Source organism: Ambystoma mexicanum, chromosome 13 (assembly GCF_040938575.1).
Source record: "Ambystoma mexicanum isolate Mex_15411 chromosome 13, UKY_AmexF1_1, whole genome shotgun sequence".
Lineage (NCBI taxonomy): Eukaryota > Metazoa > Chordata > Amphibia > Caudata > Ambystomatidae > Ambystoma > Ambystoma mexicanum.
The window spans coordinates 609,504,816-609,520,965 of NC_090938.1; the positions used below are offsets into that span (position 1 = coordinate 609,504,816).

Sequence of the window (16,150 nt, forward strand, 5' to 3'; positions counted from 1 at the left end):
GTGTTCCACAGCAATCCTGTGCTTCAGTTCTCTCTTCAGATACACTGGAGCAGAGTTGTCCAATCGACCAAAAGCAATCTGACCCATTATCACACAGAGGTGCACCGCTTAGAATAGGCATGATAGGGGGGGGGGGGGGTGAAACCTAATAAAAGTCATGCGCCCACATCTTCATTGTGGATGTTTGGAGCTGGAAGAGAGGCATGGAGACTATGAGAGAAAGGAGGCTGTGGTGGAGGGCAAGCAGGAGAAGAAAGGAGTGTGGAGTTAGAAGGCCTATTGTTGTCAGGGAGAAAGAAGAGGAAACACCAGGAGGAAGTCTGAGGGGGACAACATGGAGGCGAGTGTAAAAAGTTGTGAGGAGGGTGGAGTAAGAAGCATTGGAGAGGAGCTTGAAAAGAATTGTGAAGAGAGTGGTGGAAGGAGCATTGGAAAGAGTACAAAAGAGTTGTGAGACGGGTGATGGAAAGAGCTTTGGAGAGGAGAAGACAAGAAGAGGTGAGATGCGTGACGAAAGGAATACCACAGAGGAGGTCAGGAGGAGCTGTGAGGAAAGAGGAGAGAGGTCCTGGAACAGGGTTCGGGGACTTGGTTGAATGCAGCATTAGGAGTAATGTGGAAAAGAGCACAGCAGAGAAGGCAGCTGGGAGCCATAAGAGTTGCATTCCAGTCAGACAGAAAAGGGAGGTTTGGAAGATTGTTACAGGAGATGTTGATGATAGAACCAAAGAAGTACAGGAGGAGGTAGAATAGGAGAGAGAGGACCCCTTAGGATTTACCAAGGAAAAAGAGCAGATTGGCTTCAGGGGACAGAGCGAGGACCCTGGGAACGGAAGGTAGAGAATGCGATTCATGGGGCATGCTTCGGGGTTCAACAGTCTATAAACAGCCCCAATCCCAGACTCTTACGAGGTTTAACATGGACCTGTAGAACCCCCGGAGGAGTCCCCAGCATCATTCAGGCAGAGAAACAGATTTAAAGAGCCTGATGAAATGAACAGCAGAGAAAGAAGTGTTGCAGACCCTTTAAATCCCCAGGCCCATGGATGACTCTGAATCCATTAATCGGTCTGTTTAAAACACGAACAGTTGAACTCAAGGAAAAAGCACTGTATTGTTCTTCGTGAGCATTTGTGTACCTAGCTTTTCATTACTAAGTTGGCACAACAATGTCACTATATCCAGCCAGTCAAAAATACACCCAGCAATCAAGCAACAACCATCATTCCGTAAAGAAATGTGCAAATAAATCTTAAAAACGATACACACATTTCGTAAGGCGTCTATAAACTACCACCCTCCCACAATAGCAAGTATGTGCAAAACCACAACATATTCCCCAATGGAATTCAGGTTGAATACATCCCCCCAAAATGTCATGTAGTAACCTAACTTAAAACAACTTTAAAACTTGTTATACTAAAATGCAAACAAGCAAAACTAATATCTTACCAAATTTTCTCCTGGGGTCATCCCAATATACTTAAAGTGCAATCAATCAATTAAACCTATTCCAGCAGGTCTATACCCATTTTGCTTTCCAAGAGATGGTTCAAATACAATATTATAAAACGCCAGGTATACATACAACTGTGTAACCCAGACTTAAAGTGCCCATGCAATATGCACACAGCAGAGATAATACCGAGGAGGTGTGGGCTTAGACCCGGAAACCCATCACCCAGCGTGGCCACCATCCCATAATACTTGTTCTCTCACTTTCCATACTCTACGTATGTAAAGGGGCGGTGCCTAAGCCGTGATGGGAGTTTCCATATTTAGTAGGAAATAAAGTGCCGGATGATGCTGAGTGAATCCCTTCATATTAAAAGCCAGCTTGTTTGCAAGGACCCATATGCTCGGCAGAAGAAAAACAAGTGCAGCATATCCTCCACCTCAGCATATCCTCCGCCTCAGCATATCCTCCACCTCAGCATATCCTCCGCCTCAGCATATCCTCCGCCTCAGCATAACCTCCGCCTCAGCATAGCAGCTCGGGCACCTCTCCTCAACTCACTGTCTTGTCCTGTTTGCTTCAATAAAAAGTTCACATAATAGTAAGCAATTAAATCGGGCTCTAGTAATCGGGCAGCCTTCAGATTAAAAATGACTCCATATTAAATAACATTTAATAGAATCCTATGATAGAAACATAAATCTTCTACTGGCTGGTTTCAGAATCTCCTGGGTCTCTCGGACCTCCGTAACCATGGCTTTAAATCTTTTTTTAGATCATTGCTCATAACGGAATTGACTACAGTCGGGATATAGAAACGGGATACCGCATTAACAATATATAACATACTTTTAAGATGTGAAAAACATCTTATATTTTCCACGCCCCTCTTGTTAAGCACATTTCCCAAAATATGATGCGTTAATGTCGCTTTAGGATTGGACCAAACCCTGATCCATAATAAAATAGGTTCCAGTGCAAGCTCACCCTGAATACAAGGCAGGCCCTCCTTCATTGCAAGTTGCAAAATTCGGGGCGGAACTAGGGGGAGCCAGCGGGTTCTTTAAAAAACAATTTTCGACTATCTGGACATTAGAACTGTTCGCAAATCCCCAATGGCCGCCCCATATTTTACTGGCCCAAGTGCTCAAGCTATGTACATGGACATTATAATTGGTAGTAGTTGTTGCCTATGTTGCTTAACAAACTGAAAAATACTATAAAATAGACTGCTTTATTAGCACAACTTGTTCAATAGAGTAAACCTCTGCTGTGAACGTTTAAAAAAAATCAAATGCCCAGATAGATAAAATGACTAACTGTGGGAATGGGTTTTCCATCAAACCACATGGTGGAGAAATTGACATTCCTCTTGGAGTGGGGACCGCAGATTTCTTTGGTTAAACCTGAAGATCAAAACTTTTCATGAAAGACGTATATTTGTTCCTCAAAATCTGCAAGGACCTGGGGGTGTGGGAGATAAGTACCGAATCATCAGCATAAATGAATGCTGGTATCACCAACCCTCCTATCATAGGGATATCTGCACCACTGTCCAGGAATTCCATGAAAAGCCCATTAATATACATAGAAAACAACAGTGGGGCCAATACGCATCTCTGTCTCACTCCCATGCGAATGGGAAACCAGGATGTACAATGCCCATATTTGCCAGATCTTACACAGGCCTTGTTATTAGACTGGATACGCCTAGGTATGGTTAAGATGTTTTCTGGACAGTTATGGGACCCAAGCACCTGCCAAAGCTTTGAGAGGTTAACCTTGTCGAAGACAGTGCTTAAGTCCATAAAAGCCACACTCATGTTTATGAACAAAGAATGGGCAATCCCCATATATAAATGCAATCTTGTTCCAAGGTACCTAAGGAAGAGCGAAAGCCCAGTTGGATCAGGGCGAGAATAGCTTTAGCAGTTCCCCAATCTTCTATAATATTTAAAAGACACCTTCCAACTAATTAGAAGGTCGCATTCAGAAGAGAAATTGGTCTGTAGGCCAACGGGCTATCCCTACTGCCCACCTTATCCAAAAAACCCTACTTGAAATATATCAATAGCTGTGTCCGCTTGTTGGTGATGGTACTCTGCTTGATGACCCCCCTCGAGACATGCTTCCAAGGGTAACCCGCGCCCCTCGCAACATGCTGCCAAGGGTAGCTCATCATGAGATGTATTGTTTAAGAACAGAGGGAACATGGCCTGCAGTGTCACATACAGAGGGGTACAAGGACATACAGATAGACCTAGAAGAAAACAGTGCCTGCTAGCATTTACACAGAGGATCACATGCCTGGTAAGCAGAGCACCCACTCTGTGCTTAGTGTGCAAATAGGCATGCATTGCAGGATTCCTTGGTAAACTCTCCACAGGTGCACAAGCTCCAGTTTATGATCCAGAAGCAGAGCGAGCCCTCTCCACTGCAACATCTATGACAAGGACCAAATAGCCAGGCAGACCATACTTACCTTTTAGGCTGTAATATATTAGGGGTGTGTGTACAAAGGAGAGCTAAAGCAACAAACAAGGTTGGTCGTTACCAAACAAGAGAGTCAAGATGGATATCCCCTTCGGGGTCTTGGTAGCGTCTTGGAAACTTAACTCAAAGAAAGTGTCTCTCAGGTGTCCTGAAGAGCTCAATTAAAAACCAGTAATTATGAGTCAGGGAATGGGAATGGGGGGGGTTTCTCCATGCCTCTGGTGCGTGCTGCCAGGGGTCCCCAAACCCTCTCCAAAATTCCAGTCTGAGTAGTGTGCACCCTGCGAAAAAAAGACAGGTCAAGGAGGAAGAAGCAGAGCTGGGGTATCTCTGCCAGAAGAGCATCCATTCTTGATGCACCTGCTTTTCGGGTGGTTCGCACAGCCACAAGGTATGGTCCTCTGGGGTCCATGAGGGCGGAATCTCCTCGATCTGCCTAAGCGTTCCTTCCAGGGTCTCAGTCACCTTCTTTGCCTCTATGAGCCTGATGTAAACTCCTTGCTTTGTGCTTGTTCACCATCTCTAACATTTACCTAGGCCAATTAGGCCCACCCAAACCCTCCTAGTCTGATCAGCCTTTAATGCTCCTGCTGTCCCCTTATGCCCTCTTTAGATCTTCCTTCCACCTTCGGCTCCCTCTCTGTCTCCACATACCAGTCCAAATCCTTCCATTCCTCCACTTTCCACATATTCCTTTCTGATTTTCTCCTGTTCTCTGATGTTCTCCTCTTGTCTACACACTCCAGTCTAGTCCTCTGATCTCCTTCTCGAAGCTTGGAATCTTTCCACAGACCCCGTCACTGTCTCCTCCACCCTCCTTTGAACTGTCATCGGCCGCCACACGATTTTCCCTACCAATATTCCCTTCAAATTCTTCAACCGCCTCACCCACATTTTCACCAATCTCCAGGTGTAATCTCCTCCTCACTATCCCTATTCTCCTCCGCAATGTCCAGAATCTCTCCACCCACCTCCTCCTCTTTATCACTAACCTCCTCCTCACTACTAGTAACATCCTCCGCAGAACTGCTCAAGAACTACACCAGTCTTCTTCTTCTTTCTAACCTCCTCTGCACGTTCATCAACCTCCTACACACTGTTTCCTGCTCTATTTCCCCAATCTCCATTAGTCTCTTAACTTTCCCTTCACTATCACCCGTCCAGTCCGAAATGTCCAGAACTTCTCCATAGGGCTCCTATTTTTTTCCAACCCCTCTTTTGAGGAGAGTAGGGTATAGAGTAGAGTGGCAAGTGCGAAGAGTTCACAGAAAAGTTTGGAGTAGACCTGGTAGTAGAAAGTCTGTGAGAATGTGGGTATTTTTAAGGATACGGATAATATAGTCAGTGTGTGCCTACTTATAGAGAGCGATCCCGTGGGAGGCTAAGTTGGTGCCACAGTGGGCACAGGGAAGAAGCTCTGGGTGGACCCTGTTACCAATAGGAGAACCCATGGGTCAGCATTAGGAGCAGAAGTGTGCACCAATACTGTTAGGGGCAACATATTCTGAATTTGTACCATGCTGGTAGGAAGTGAGTCAAGGGTTAGTCTGAACCCCAACGCAGATGCGGAACACATTCTATGTTAAGTTGTACGCATTGAACCTATGCCCATGGGATCAATGGGAGGAAATGTATGTGGCACCTTGAACAAAGCGAACATATTTTATTTTTACTGTCAACCATGGGATGAACGCAGGTGGTCAATGAGGGGGATGAAAGAGTGGCAAGGTTTGTGCCACCGTGAGTACAGTGAAGATACATGATCTGTACTCTGTTACTATGGGGTGAACCCAAGGGATCAGTGGTAGGCAATGTGTGCCAACATGAACACTTTACATTAATGATGTACTCAGTGTTACCGTAGGGTGGGCCCATGCAATCAATGAGTGCACAATGTGAGTGCCCACACAAAAGCCAACAGGAATTCCTCCCTTTGCACCATGATGATTGGAGATGATCTTATGGCAGGAGTCTGCGACCTGTGGCTTCTCAGATGTTTTTTAATACGACTCCCACTCTCCCTCACCATTGACTATGCTGGCTAGGGCTGATGGGAGATGTGGTCCAAAACATCTGAAGAGCCAGAGGTTGCAGAGCCCTAGCTTATGGCATCAATGATGGAGGATCTGTGTACCAAACAGGAATGGACTATCACTCAGTTGCTCTTGGGCAGTAAGCTCAGGGAATCACTGAAGGTCCATGTGCCCCAAAAACACTTTCATTTATATCATGTATTTAAACCCTCTACTTATATTACTAGCTCCCACACAGCTCTGATAATGTACCTCTATCCTGGCCCGCTTTATGCCTCTGCTTCCAATTGAGCCTATTGAGATGAACCAACACCCATTCACACACATCTCTATCCTGGCTTGCATTACACCTGAGATGGCTACCCACAGCACTTCCAAGGCACCTCTATCATGACCTGCATTATCACTTTGGTACACCCATGTCATGATTTCAAATACGCCTGAGACCTCTATTCCGTACCTTTCCGTAGCTCCTGGCCAGCATATGCCTGTGAGTCCTATCCAGCTGGCCAGCATATGCCTGTGAGTCCTATCCAGCTGGCCCGCATATGCCTGCGAGTCCTACCCAGCTGGCCAGTGTATGCCTGTGAGTCCTATACAGCTGGCCAGCACATGCCTGCAAGCCCTATCCAGCTGGTCAGCATATGCCTGCTAGTCCTATCCAGCTGACCAGCATATGCCTGCGAGTCCTATCCAGCTGGCCAGCAAATGCCTGAGAGTCCTAGCCAGCTGGCCAGCATATGCCTGCGAGTCCTAGCCAGCTGGCCAGCATATGCCTGCGAGTCCTACCCAGCTGGCCAACGTATGCCTGCAAGCCCTAGCCAGCTGGCCAGCATATGCCTGCGAGTCCTATCCAGCTGACCAGCACATGCCTGCGAGTCCTACCCAGCTGGCCCCCATATGCCTGCGAGTCCTATACAGCTGGCCAGCATATGCCTGCGAGTCCTATCCAGCTGACCAGCATATGCCTGCGAGTCCTATTCAGCTGGCCAACATATGCCTGTGAGTCCTATCCTGCTGGCCAACGTATGCCTGCGAGTCCTAGCCAGCTGGCCAACATATGCCGGCGAGTCCTATCCAGCTGGCCAGCATATGCCTGGGAGTCCTACCCAGTTGGCCAGCAAATGCCTGCGAGTCCTATCCAGCTGGCCAACATATGCCTGCGAGTCCTATCAAGCTGGCCAACGTATGCCTGCGAGTCCTAGCTAGCTGGCCAGCATATGCCGGTCGATTCCTATCCAGTTGGCCAGCATATGTCTGTGAGTCCTAGCCAGCTGGTCAGCATATGCCTGTGAGTCCTATCCAGCTGGCCAGCATATGCCTGCGAGTCCTACCTAGCTGGCCAGCACATGCCTGCGAGTCCTACCCAGCTGCCAGCATATGCCTGCAAGTCCTATCCAGCTGGCCCGCATATGCCTGCTAGTCCTATCCAGCTGGCCATCATATGCCTGCATGTCCTATCCAGCTGGCCCGCATATGCCTGCGAGTCCTATCCAGCTGCTCTGCATATGCCTGTGAGTCCTATCCAGCTGGCCAGCATATGCCTGCGAGTCCTATCCAGCTGGCCAGCATATGCCTGCGAGTCCTATCCAGCTGGCCATCAAATGCCTGCACGTCCTATCCAGCTGGCCAGCATATGCCTGCATGTCCTATCCAGCTGGCCAGCACATGCCTGCGAGTCCTATTCAGCTGGCCAGCACATGCCCACGAGTCCTATCCAGCTGGTCAGCATATGCCTGCGAGTCCTATCCAGCTGGCCAGCATATGCCTGCGAGTCCTATCCAGCTGGCCAGCATATGCCTGCGAGTCCTATCCAGCTGGCCAGCATATGCCTGCGAGTCCTATCCAGCTGGCCAGCATATGCCTCCGAGTCCTATCCAGCTGGCCAGCATATGCCTGCGAGTCCTATCCAGCTGGCCAGCATATGCCTTCGAGTCCTATCCAGCTGGCTATCAAATGCCTGCACGTCCTATCCAGCTGGCCAGCATATGCCTGCACGTCCTATCCAGCTGGCCCGCATATGCCTGTGAGTCCTATCCAGCTGGCCAGCATATGCCTCCGAGTCCTATCCAGCTGGCCAGCAAATGCCTGCGAGTCCTATCCAGAGGGTTCCTGAGGCCCTGCTTGTACACCGCAGTCATGGCCTACGTTTCCCTTGAGTTGCCTATCGAGAGCGATTGAAAGCTGGTAGGATTTCTAGGGGGACTGATACCTGAGCAGGCCATTCAGTTCCCAGGTACAATTTATGGAGACTGCCAGTTTACACCCCAACATAATTCCCAAGCAAGATCCACCCGGCTCTGGAATTTCACACCAGGGGCGGGATTGCTGCTTACATGAAGTACAACATTTTAGAGCAAATTTCCAAAATATTGCGTGTTCTTGAAATGGTTAACACAGTCTGTTCAGAGGATTTGGGAATGCACTCCGAAGCTTCAAGAATCCAAGTGAGTTTCCGCCCCTGCCCAGGCGAATGTCGTGAATGTCACTGTTAGAACCTTTTCCGATTCCAGTGTACAGCTGCACCACATTCTAAAAAATGTGCAGCAGAGAAATATTTCAGTATTCTGGTAAGGACTGTCGGGGATCACAAACACTAATGTGGGCACCCTGAGCTGGGTACTGGATAAGGTTATTTGGAATTTCAGGCCCCACGTGACTGCTGTGAGTTGTGTAGTTTAAGAATGTGAACGCTTAGAACCGAACCTGGATACACATCCTCTGTCACGTGTTCCCGAAGGCCTCAGGTTCTCACTGGGCTCTCTCTTTCTCGCCTCTGCAGCCCTGATGCACGCCGTGGTGTTTGGAAACGTCACGGCCATCATCCAGCGCATGTACTCCCGGCGCTCCCTCTACCACACCAGGATGAAGGACCTGAAGGACTTTATCCGCGTCCACCGCCTCCCACAGCAGCTCAAGCAGCGCATGCTGGAGTATTTCCAAACCACGTGGTCGGTGAACAACGGCATCGACGCCAACGAGGTGAGCAAAGTCAGGTCTCCCGCCGCTGCCCTTGGCAGCTCTTGGATACTGATCTGTGCGCCATTATTGGGAAAACCATGGGGCTAATGTTCTGAATGTCCCTTTGGGATTCCCAAGAATCAGAGCCCAGGCTTGGCCATTGAAAGATCATATTGTTATCATATGCCTCAGGATATTGTGATGTGATTGGTTACTCATGGGGCAGAGCAGCTGATTGGAGGGTGGGCTCTCCGGTAATATATTTATTTTGGAGTTTCATTGATATGATATGTTATGTTATGTTATTTATAACATGCTTAATACCCAGAGGTTTCTTTTTTTTATTATTTATTTATTTATAATATATACAGAAATACAGAAACATATAATATATCAACAAGCAAAACTACAGAAAAAGAGTGCACTAAAACAAAAATTAAAAGAAATCGTTAAACACGTTCCAGATCTTCTCATATGAAGACAATTTACATTTCAATTTGTAAATCAACTTTTCCGTCCTCGACAGGCTGTGCATCTCCTGGATCCATTCCTCGAAGGAAGGAGGGACCCGACCTTTCCACCCACGAAGAATCAACCTCTTGGCCACAATGAATGCCCGAAAAATCCACTTTTTAAGGGCGGAGCTGACATCATCCAACCCAGAATCATCACCCAGGACTACTGTCCTAAAATCAAGGACACACCCTCCGCCAGCAATCCTGACACACACATCACAGACCTTACTCCAAAAATCTCTGACCCTCACACAGCCCCACAGCATGTGTTCCAGGGACCCAACTTCCTGAACGCAACCCCAACAGTCTTTACTGTCAGACATGCCTCTCTTATGAAGTGTTTCAGGACACCAATATACGCGATTCAGGATCTTGATTTGTCGAGACATTTCACTCAGATTCAGCGAACACAAAGAGACGTTACCACACATATTCTGCCAAGCATCAATATCAATCTCAGATCCATTCCTCTCACTACAAACTCTCTGTAAATTGTCATTATTCCGATAATGTGACACAATTAGCTTGTAAAGCCTACTGGCCAGACCACCACTCTTCCCACTGGAATCAGTCAGAAAGGCACTCAAATCCAAAGAGTCAGACCAGTCCACCTTACCAACAGCCCTCTTCAGGCATCTATAAGCAGAGTCTGATAAACCATCAAAATTCCATCTCTCTCTCAGCTCAGCAGCAGTCAACCACCGATCATCATTCCCCAAATCAGAGACCTGTTTAATATCCATCAAAAACCATTCAGGCCAAAAAACTGTCCTTGAATTATCTGTAATCCTTGGATTTAACCAAATAGAGGCACTCCTGCACTTAAATGCATCACGACCAAGCAATGACAAGACTGCAATCCATGAATTGCGCAAAAATGACGTTGCCACCATACTACCACCAGGAACCTTTGTATTAGTGGTCAACAAGGCTTCCGGGCCCAGCGGCCCATAGGCACTCGACTCCGCCACCGCCCAGCTGTCCAATTCACCTGTCAAAAATGGAACAAAAGAATGAGCAGAATAGGCCAAATGGTAGGCCCGAAAATTCAGTACCCCTAAACCAACCAAATGGACTGGAAGCTGTAACTTCCATAGACTATGTCTTGGAGGTTTTTTGTCCCATAAAAATTCCTGAACAAGACATTCCAAATCATTCCAATAACAACTCTTAATTTTCAATGGAAGCATGCTAGATTCAAAGTTAATCCTGGGTGTTGTATTCATTTTCAGGGCATTGACTTTACCCCATAGGGAAAGATTAAGCAAAGACCACCTTTCCAAATCCAATTTACAATCTCGAATAACCACACTCATGTTCTCATCAACCATCCTGGAAAGAGGATACGTCAACCATACCCCCAAATAATGCAAGCGTACATCACACCAAGTAAACCCCAGCCCCGTAACCAGAGACTTATCACACCTATTCGACAGAGGCAACACTTCTGACTTCAAGCGGTTAATTTTGTAGCCTGAACAATCATGATAATCAGACAAAATCCGCATCAGACAGGGCAAGGACACTTCCAAGTCCTTCAGCATCAACAGGAGATCGTCCGCATAAAGGCAAGCCTTTTGAACAACACCCCAACAATCGACACCTTGCAAATTCGGTTCATTTTTGATGCAAATTGCAAGAGGCTCAATCGCTAAAATGAACAACAGAGGAGAAAAACGACACCTTGACGCGTGCCGAGCTCCAAACAAAAAGGTTCCAAAACCACCCCATTAGTCTTAATGTCAGCCGTTGGTCTGGCATACAGAAGAGCAACCCAAGATATTAAATCCTCACCCAGATTCATTCTCCTCAGTACTGAATACAAGTAATCCCAACTAATCCTGTCGAAAGCCTTCTCCGCATCAAGGGAAAGGACAGCGGCATCACAGCCCCTCCTATCCGCGATTTCCATGGTCAGTAACAACCTCCTGATATTACTAGATGTACATCGATTTTTCATGAATCCAGACTGTTCTTCATCAATCAAAGCAGGCAAGAACTGCACCAAACGCATAGCAAGGACCTTAGCAAGGTTTTTATTATCAGTATTGAGAAGACTGATCGGACGATAACTTGGAGGAAGATTACAGTCCTTTCCTTTTTTTAAAAAAACCGAGATAGAAGCATGATTATTACTTTTAGGCAATACCCCATCCAGTCTGCTAGAAGCAAACATATCTCTCAAAAGCTCCAATGACGAGTTCGGGAGGACCCTATAAAACTCACAAAGGAGACCATCTGGGCCCAGGATTTACCCACATTCAGCCTTGAAATCGTACTTTTAATCTCATCAACTGTTATATTACCACCAAGAAGATCACGCTCGTTATCTTGAATCTTAGGCAGGTTCAAATTGCCAAAGAAGTCCTCACCCCTACCAGTGATACCAGCCTCATTTCTTTATAAATCCACGTAGAAGTCACGAAAAATTGAGTTACTTTTCTTCGGATCAAATGTAATTCTACCCTCCCGGTCAACCAAAGAAGCAATTGCAGTCTCCGAGATCCTTTTCTTCAACCGGTATGCCAGCCATCTGTCACAACGTTCACCCTTTTAGAAATAAGAACATTTAGAATAGAACAAACCACGCTCTGCCCTCAGCGACAAAAAGTCTTCCATTTCTTTTTTAAGTTTTTTCAAAGCCGCTAATTTTACTGAGTCAGTTGGATCAAGCATCAGATCCCGAGAGATCCCACCAATATGTAGATCAAGATCTTGGCTTTTACGCAACTCCTTTTTCCGTTTACCACTAGACAGCCCTAAACAGACACCGCGCATACAGCATTTAAAGGCTTCCCACGTGTTCGCCACACTAACTTCTTCTGAGCGGTTCTCCACAACAAAATAGTTGGCTTCTGAAACAATCCGCTCCAATATATCATCATCCAATAAGATAGAGGTGTTCAGTTTCCATGAAAAAGTCCTCTCACATCGAAATTTAAGTCTCAAATGCATCATAACTGGGGCATGATCACTCAACAAAATATAGCCAATATCACTTGAGACAATACTTTCCGACACATTCCCACCCGTAAAAAGCATGTCTAGTTTAGAAAACACACCATGAGCACTACAAAAAAACTATATTGACGTTTGTCCAGGTTCTCCAGACGCCACGCATTCCTTCAAATTATGTTCCTCCAAGAGCGATCTAAGCGCCCGATGGTGATGATCACAACGTAGGACTCGCCTGACCCGACTTCTATCTAGCATCGTATCAGCTACAGTATTAAAGTCCCCCCCAAGTAGAATATTAGAATTATTCAAATCTAAAAGGGACTGCGCTACCATTCTAAAAAAGGAGCCATCATCTACTGTAGGAGCATACACATTGCAGAGTGTCAACAATTCCCCCTGAATCTCAACCAACAAGGCAATCATCCAACCATCCTTATCCGCACACTCTCTCAAAACTTTAATAGGTAGTTTCTTCGGAAACAAAATGACCACGCCACTTGACCTTGATGAAAAGGAAGAGCCATAAGCAGAACCAACCCACTCCTTTTCCAACCTAGAAATTTCATCCGCCAAAATATGAGTCTCCTGTAAGAAACAGATGTCAGCATGCATGTTCTGTAACATGTGAAACACTTTCTTTTTCTTTAGCAAATTATTGACCCCATTCACATTCCAAGAGACAACACATAGATCATTGACTGCCCCACCTGTGCGTGAAGCCATCATTAAACCATGTAGGTCAAAAACCTCAAAAGCATTAACAGAACAAAACAAACCCTGAAAAATAACGCACATTTACATATAAACAAAAAAAGTAAAAAACAAACAGAACAGATAAGACTGCGAAGTCTATTCAGCCCAAAGAACAATTTAAACAACATTCAGAACCATCCCCAGGACCTCTCCCAAGAGACCCAGGATCCAAAAATATCACATCAAAAAAGTAGTCAAGTCCAAATAAAAAATTATTACCAGAAAAAGTGCAGAAGCAAAAACCAAGGAAGAAAAATCGCAAACAAGAGCCTCCGCCCCCCGCCCCCCAATAAAACCAAAAGAACATTTTGAATCAGGCACCAAACTGAATCTACAAAATAGTTGAATGACAAAAATCTACTGTGATATAACATGCACCACACCAAAAAAAACCTATAAAGGTGAGCGTAGTACTGTAACCAAAAATACATAAAGAAAAACATGCAAAAGAGTAAAGAAAATGCAGTGTAAAACCCCATATATGAGGCAGAAATCCGTAGTCATCATCTGTCATCGCTCCAATACACGTAAACATCCAGTTAGGCCAAACTTGGAAACCAAATCCCAAAACCAGCATCCTTGTCCCTTGTCCAAAAAACAAGATGATCCACAGTTGCTGCAACTGTCAACGCTGCCAGAATGCACTTGTCAGTGTGACAGCCATAGGCGAGGGCCTTGCATGCAGCTCAAGAAGCCCTTCCAAGCGAAGGATGAAACGGATCAGATCTGTTACTAAAGCGCTGCGATGCAAGAAACATGACGCTACAAAATTTCCCTTCAATCCATGCACCGTAAAACTTGCGTAATGATGCGGATGTATTTCCAAGCCCTTTTGAAAACGTTTGTATATCGGTAAGTGCACACTATATTTGCTTTCCATTAATCGTTCACCACAAGCGAGTGAATTGCACATGGGATCTGGTGTTGGGGAGATATCTGAAGTAGCAGGGCAGAACAAGCACAGCAGCCCCCGGGCAGGACAATGAACCCGCAGGGCACACTGCGCGTTCCAGCCTCCCGAACATGCAGAGGCTGGGGGCCAATCAATACCAGAACCTCCAATGGCTCCATGAAATCCCCGGAAACCGTCTCCGGCCCATTCTCACATACCTCGTAGTGTCTGGGGGCATATCCTGGCGATGACGCCATCCCGCTCCACCTCACAAGTCAGGCAGACTGTGAGCTTCACCAACTGCACAGCCCACCATGACCCAAGCGCTCCACTGTTGTGCGGCCGGCCCGGAAACGAAACGCCGGCCCGGACAGCTGACTTGGGCCTCGGACGTGTGCGGTTATGTCACGAAACTCCAAAGAAAGGTCCTTTACTCAAACAGTAGTGAAAGTTGTATAAAGCACGGATCAAGTCTCGAGAAGGAATGCTGAGCAAGACGTAAATCCACATGACAAACGAAAGCAAGATGAAGTTCCAAAGCCTTATTTGAAACACCAAAACGTTAACTGTCATCCATACACGGCGCCATTTTAAAAGTCCAAACTTACAGCAAACATTGTGAAAATAAACACGTTAAGAGAACAAAAAAATAAAATACCATGAGGGGGATGGTGGAGGGGTCGTAAGCAGGTCCCAGGTCACTCCATGGTAAGGGAAGGCACAGGAAGGCCCCTCTTATATGTTTCCAGCCACTCTAGCGCAAGTGCAGAATTTGTTGTGCTTTTCTCACCATCAGGAAAGGCAATAGTAAAGACATTCTTGCTGAGAAAAGCCCTCAGTGCAAGCTGCATGGCCAATTCTTTAGCCCCCCGAAAGGATCTCCTCAGAATCAGGATTTCCTTAGGAAAATCAGGATAAACAAAGACAGCTTTACCTTTGAATGTAGCATTTCCAACCATCCTGGCAGCTTTCATCAAGTGTTCCTTAGACCTAAGAATAAAAAAAGATACCAAGATATGCCTTGCTTTGTCACTCAGGTGTTTACCACTCCTAAAGATGTTATCAATGTCCTCCAACTTGATAGTAGTGCAATGAAAACTTTCCCTAAAAACTTAAAAAACCCAGGAAGACAAGTCTTCACCATCATCAGCAGAGTCCTCCACACCAACCAATCTGATGTTTCTTGCCCTGATCCTCAACTCCAAATCCAGGCGCTGTTCCTTCTCTTTCTTCAAATCAGACCTCAGGTTATTGTAAGCCTGAAAGCTTCCTGCAATCTCAGAGTTTATAGTCAGAGAGGACTTTTCCAAATCAGTGACCCTGCCATCCAGCTGCTCAGTTTTCAAATTAAGCTCAGCCATAGTCAGCTTAATATCACTGACATCTTGGGCCACCTGAAGAATAGTCTTGTAGACATCTGAAAGGCTGGGGGCATCCTCCATCCCAGGAACCTGCCTGGGCTTCTTCGAGGCAGGGTTTTCAGCTTCACCAATCTTTTTCTTGGAACTCATTACAAATTCTTTATAAATATCTTCAGGGAGAGGTCCAGAGCAGTTGAGTTAAGCTGCTACTCCGCTGCCAGCCATTCTAGAATCAATACCCAGAGGTTTCTAAGCGCAGACCCGGTTATCAAACCTGTGCTGCTCCATGTCGTCTTCCTTCCAAGGCGAGCATGTTGCCCCTGAGCTATCCTCCCGACATAGTAAGTGCTGCATGTCGCCTTGCAGCCACTCTAGAGTGTTTGTCCATTGGGCTAGTGTTGTGATGGTGAGAGTTTGAACTCATTGTTGAATAGCTTTGTAACTATCTCTCTTTAGTTGATCGGTTGCATCAACTAGTGTTTGCATAAGAATAGAGTGTTCTCCAATTGGTTGAGAATAAACCATATGCAGACATGTAGGCAGGGGTGGTTGATCCAGTCTAACATTTTGGCAAGATAAGGCTATGACAGCAAAATAAGGGAGCCGGCGGAAGTAGGTGAACTATCAGTATTGGGTGCTATATTAAACTGCACGTGTGTACACTTCCAAGCGCACTGTATTGCTATCCATCGGAAAGACTGATGTTTAAGAGAGAAAAGATAAACATA

The 16,150-nt window shown here is 46.1% G+C and overlaps 1 protein-coding gene across 1 annotated transcript in view; it reads left to right on the top strand.

Annotated features, from left to right (window-relative positions):
• KCNH4 (potassium voltage-gated channel subfamily H member 4) overlaps nucleotides 1-16,150 on the top strand; it is a 976,843-nt gene that overhangs the window by 738,255 nt on the left and 222,438 nt on the right. The window contains exon 9 of the mRNA XM_069634470.1: nucleotides 8,765-8,964. Coding sequence (XP_069490571.1) covers nucleotides 8,765-8,964 — 200 coding nt within the window. The remainder of the gene's footprint in view (nucleotides 1-8,764; nucleotides 8,965-16,150) is intronic.